Source organism: Cololabis saira, chromosome 7, assembly GCF_033807715.1.
Source record: "Cololabis saira isolate AMF1-May2022 chromosome 7, fColSai1.1, whole genome shotgun sequence".
Classification (NCBI taxonomy): domain Eukaryota; kingdom Metazoa; phylum Chordata; class Actinopteri; order Beloniformes; family Belonidae; genus Cololabis; species Cololabis saira.
In genome coordinates, this window is record NC_084593.1 from 41,820,302 (window position 1) to 41,825,723 (window position 5,422).

A 5,422-nucleotide genomic window follows, 5' to 3' on the forward strand; every position below is an offset into this window, starting at 1 on the left:
CCACTCACCGCGGCTGCAGCTCCAGCAGCAGCTGAGCGTCCTGACTGACGCTGTGCTTCAAACACAGAGGGACACGATCAGCGCTATTATATTATAAGTCTGATATGTGATGACATTATTAAGAGTATGACATGAATCTGGCTTCATTTCACCTCACAGCCTGCGTTACCAGTTCCCCATGTCTTAAGTAAGTTCCTACGGGAGGGTCAGGGTTGCCGTAGGGATACGCAGATTTTTCGGTTAGTTTTTTTTAGATCCCAACCTTTGCGTAGAAGGTGGCTTGCGCATCTTTCAGGCCCTTTTTGTGCGCAAGCAAGCTTTATAGATGAGGCCCCTGGTCTCTAAACTAAGGGTGAAACTCGGTTTCTATTACAGAAACAAGGCATGTTTTTCCCTCAGAGCACAAAAGTTTCTGATATCAGCTTCTTTTCTGCCTGTTCTTGATTACGGTGATGTTGTGTACATGTGTGCGTCAGACAGCTGTCTACAGTCTTTGACTCCGGTCTACCACTGAGCTCTAAGGTTCATAACTGGTTGTAGCATCTCACTCACCACTGGGAACTGTACGCTAAAGCTGGCTTGCCTTCTCTGAATGTTAGCTTTTATAACTCACCACCAGGGGGCACTGCTGCTCTTTCTACATATGGAGAGTGTAATATTCCAGAATTATAAACAATAAAATGATTCATCCATCTAAAATGAAAACTTAATGACATTTTTCATGATTATTTCTGAGTAAATATGAGTTGAGGTAAAAAGACATTTACTTCTAAACGGATGTGTGATATAAAAGGGTTAAAACCAAAGTGTGTCCTCTTCCTGGAATCTGATCCCGATGATCCTCCCTCTTCTTCCTGCTCTCCAACCTGCAGATCTGCAGCTTCAACACGGATCTCAACATCAGCTTCCGTGTCGGCCTCTGGTCTCGCGGGTGGCGGGGGTTGCTCCCCCCCTCCCCCACTATAGATACACTTCAGGTGGAACTTTGTTTGGTTTATTACACACTTGCACACACACACACACACACACACATAGTCACTTAGTCACATGCATATACACACACACACACACACACACACACACACACACACACACACACACACACACACACACACACACATAGACATACACACTGGCTTGTTCACCTGCATGCTGGCTCTCTAGTTTTTGGGTTTAGGTAGCGGTAGCGATAGCTTAGCTCAGACTGCGATCAGATCTCAAGATTTAGGTCGATTGCTGTTATTGTTTTGGTTGGCTCCGTGCCGGTTTCGTGCTTTGTTTGTGGTTTTTTGTTGCAGATTTCCAGTGCTTGACGTGTGTCTCCGTGTGTTCCTGCTTCCTGGATTGGCAGTGGATGTCGTCACCCCCCCCCCCCCCCCCCCCCCAAAAAAAAAAAAAAAAATTCACTGGGTTTGTATATTAATAATAATGCACATATATATACTTTTGGTTTCTACCGTCATGGTATCAATCATTAATATGTGTGCAGACAAGGAGAAAAAAAAAAAGCTTTACAGCTTTACAAGAAATCCTGTGTCAGAGTTGGAAATCTAGTACAACTTGATTGTATACATGTGATTCATTAATATTGTTAATTTCATATTATGTAAATACTGTGAAAAACGTACACAAATATGTTGTAACTTTAGCTTGTATAGTTACAATAACACAGCATGGATCATTTGAATTGCATTGTTTTGACTTAGTTTGTCCCATGAATTATCACGATAATCTGATGTACGTGCAGCTCAGGTTTTAAAACGCATAAACCCTTTTACAGTTTTCAGCAAACTTTGTATAACATCACAATATACCGCAAAATTACTATACTTTTTACTTTTACTTGAGTAGATTTGTGAAGAATTGGGAAATCTTTGGGAAAAATGTTTGTTTTTGCATGTTTTGTCACATAAACACAGACTCAAACACGCACGCACGCACGCACGCACGCACGCACGCAGACACACAGTTTATGAGTTCATGGTTCTAGTTCTGCATGGTTAATAAAGAAAAGTACAAAGGCTTGGAATTTTGTGCTACTTGTGCTTAATTTATTTTTTTATTTATTCTGTTATTTTATTATTTATTAAAGTACTTGAATTTACTTTAAGATGATTTAAATTTAAGCTATTTTACATTTTTTATCTATTTTAATTTATTTTATTATTTTATTGATTTAATTTGCCTGAAGATGATTATTTTGCACTTTTGTTTGAATGGTTGTAAAAAATAAATCAGATGTTACTCAACAGTTAGTCAGTACTTTTTTCACCAAGTACTTTTTTACTTTTACTCAAGTAATTATTTGGATGACTACTTTTTACTTCTACTGGAGTCATATTATTCTGAAGTAACAGTACTTTTACTTGAGTACAATTTTTGGCTCCTCTACCCAGCTCTGATCGTGACTCAAGTATCGTGATGCGTTTCCCACATCACACTCATTTCCTCATTCATTTGAAAACCAAATGTTCTTGTTTTCTAAATCAATAAAACATTTTAAAGGGGGAATAAAAGCAAACCGTATCTGACTGCACTGACTTCTGAAATCTTCAAGGTTTTTTGTTTAATGCTGCAGACATCAAGGTTTATAAAATAATGACAGATGGTTGGCTGTTCTGTTTCTGACGTGTTGATGGTTGCGTTTCTTCTTTTGTCCTCGTTTCTCTGAAGTTTCATGTTTTTCAGAGGAACGTTGTAAAAACTGAACATGTAAATATATCAAACTTGGACTAACCTCTAAACGGAGTAGATGGAGAGAGTTTAACAACATTGAGCTGCAGATTAACTTTACAAAGAGAATGTGAGTGAAGAAGAAACAGACGGGAAAAAGGACGTGTGACAGAGGCTTTGTAGATGAACGAAATAAACATTTAAAGAAACTTCAGCACAAACTAACAGCTCTTTATTTGCGCCGTGGAGACAGCAAGTTACCAACAACAAATAATAACGATTTTAAGAAGGAACAGGGATTCAAAACAACCTCAATGCAGAACTTTAAAAAGAAAAAAAGTACACGACCACATCGTTCCCTCTGCGTCAAGTTGACGGAGAAGCATAAATCCGGGTTGAACCTGCAACCCTTGTGGGGAGGGGATTAGGCTCATCAGCCACAGCAGGTGGTGGTTGGACTTCTGCGGGTTCTTCTTCTGTGGGTCAGACAGGAGTGGACAGCTGCCCCCGGAGGACGACAACATGAGCTTCATTTGTCACGGGTCACCAGACTTCTCCTCCGGGTGACTTTTCGTGTGACTCAGCAAATCAATTCTGCGGCTAAAACCTTTGTTGCACGTCTTGCACAAATACCGCTTCTCGCCCGTGTGCGTGGTTATGTGCCGTTTAAGAGATGTTGATTCAGTAAAGGTTTTTCCGCAGGTGTTGCACAGGTACGGCTTTTCGCCGGTGTGGATCCTCGAGTGAATCACCAGGTGGGAACTTAGCCTGTAACTCTTTCCACATGTTTTGCAGATGTAGGGCTTCTCGCCCGTGTGCGTGGTTATGTGGCTTTTAAGATTTGATAAATTAGTAAAGGTTTTGTTGCAGGTGTTGCACAGGTACGGCCTTTCGCCAGTGTGGATCCTCGAGTGAATCACCAGGTGGGAACGTAGCCTGCAACTCTTTCCACATGTTTTGCAGATATAGGGCTTCTCGCCCGTGTGCGTGGTTATGTGCCGTTTAAGAGATGATGATTCAGTAAAGGTTTTTCCGCAGGTGTTGCACAGGTACGGCCTTTCGCCAGTGTGGATCCTCGAGTGAACCACCAGGTGGGAACGTAGCCTGTAACTTTTTCCACATGTTTTGCAGATGTAGGGCTTCTCGCCCGTGTGCGTGGTTATGTGGCTTTTAAGATTTGATAAATTAGTAAAGGTTTTGTTGCAGGTGTTGCACAGGTACGGCCTTTCGCCAGTGTGGATCCTCGAGTGAATCACCAGGTGGGAACGTAGCCTGCAACTCTTTCCACATGTTTTGCAGATATAGGGCTTCTCGCCCGTGTGCGTGGTTATGTGCCGTTTAAGAGATGATGATTCAGTAAAGGTTTTTCCGCAGGTGTTGCACAGGTACGGCCTTTCACCAGTGTGGATCCTCGAGTGAATCACCAGGTCGGAACGTTGCTTGTAACTCTTTCCACATGTTTTGCAGACGTAGGGCTTCTCGCCCATGTGGATCATTTTATGCTTCTTGAATGTTGATGATTTTCTAAACGATTTTCCGCAGGTGTTGCACAGGTACGGCCTTTTGCCAGTGTGGATCTTCATGTGATCCATTAAAATACGACTTGTACTGAACTCTTTCCTGCAAGTGCTGCAAGAAAACGCCTTCTTCCCCGTGTGGGTCCTGGTCAGCTTTGATTTACAGTTGCTGTCTGACGGGACAGCAGCATCTTCGTGGTCACCGTGTCGTCTCATTGGCTCCGGATCTGCAGTTTTACTGGAGTCTGAGCGTAAACTTTCAGTCCCTTCCTCATCTTTGTTTTGAGCTTCAGGAGAAGTGTGCAACAGCAGCTGGTCACAGTTTGGTCCTGGTTCACCATTTTCAACTTTCACATCAGCAACATTGACCAATGAGACATCCACCTCTACGTCCTCGTGCTTCATCTCCTGACCGCTGGAGTCTTCCTCCAGTTCTGTAGTCTGTGGATGCCCTGGTTCCTCCTGGTCCGGGCTGCAGCTCCTCTCCAGGTTATGGAGGTCCTGGTCACTGAAAACCCCGTCCTCCTCCACCTTACAAACATTTTCTTGCGGGAGGTCTGGAATTACAAAAAGGGACAAAAAGATAGGATTTTAACAAGTCAAAAGTGCTTCCCAGTGTTGATTGTTTGGTTGTATGTGTGAGGTTTAAAGTTTGTCCTGAACATTCGGTCTTCCCCTTCATCTATGTAGTATATTTGAAAACAAGTGCATTACTCTGTGTGGCCATTAGGCGGCACTGTGACTGTACTCTTGTGTTACTGCGTTGGTATCGAGACAGTTGAAGAATAAAGTTTTTGTTCTAGAAATGGGTTCTTCCGCGTCATATATAACGATCTAACTACAAGTACTGCATATGAACACTTATATGAGCATCCTCCAACGATCAGGTTTTTTGCCAGTGTCATCTCACATCTTACAAGTTCTAGTTCTAAGGTATAGAGTGTATAACAAAAGAAATGTTGACCGGTTTGAGAAGCAGGTTGATGACATCCGATGGGATGATGGATACACCCATGATGATGTTGAACAAGCATGTCAGTCATTTTTCAAGTCTTTCAACTCTGTATTCAACAGGTGCTTTCCTCTTGTCAGCAAAAAAGCAAACAAGGTCTCTGCATTTAGAAAACCCTGGTTTACACAAATTCTCCATAAGTCTCTGAAAGCTAAGAATAGATTGTATAAGAAATTCATCAGTAATCCATCCCCAATTAATATAGCAAATTATAAGACAT

General features: G+C 42.1%; 1 protein-coding gene across 1 annotated transcript; it reads right to left on the minus strand.

The window, feature by feature from the left end:
* Positions 1-3,021: 3,021 nt before the first annotated feature.
* LOC133447695 (gastrula zinc finger protein XlCGF57.1-like) lies at positions 3,022-4,738 on the minus strand. Its single transcript, XM_061726429.1, has one exon. It carries the CDS (start codon positions 4,593-4,595, stop codon positions 3,210-3,212), a length of 1,386 nt encoding a protein of 461 aa, XP_061582413.1. The 5' UTR covers positions 4,596-4,738; the 3' UTR covers positions 3,022-3,209.
* Between the last annotated feature and the right edge of the window lie 684 nt (positions 4,739-5,422).

Excerpts from the sequence above, each read along its gene's own strand:
- LOC133447695 (XM_061726429.1), bottom strand. The coding sequence starts at position 4,595 with ATGAAGCACGAGGACGTAGAGGTGGATGTCTCATTGGTCAATGTTGCT.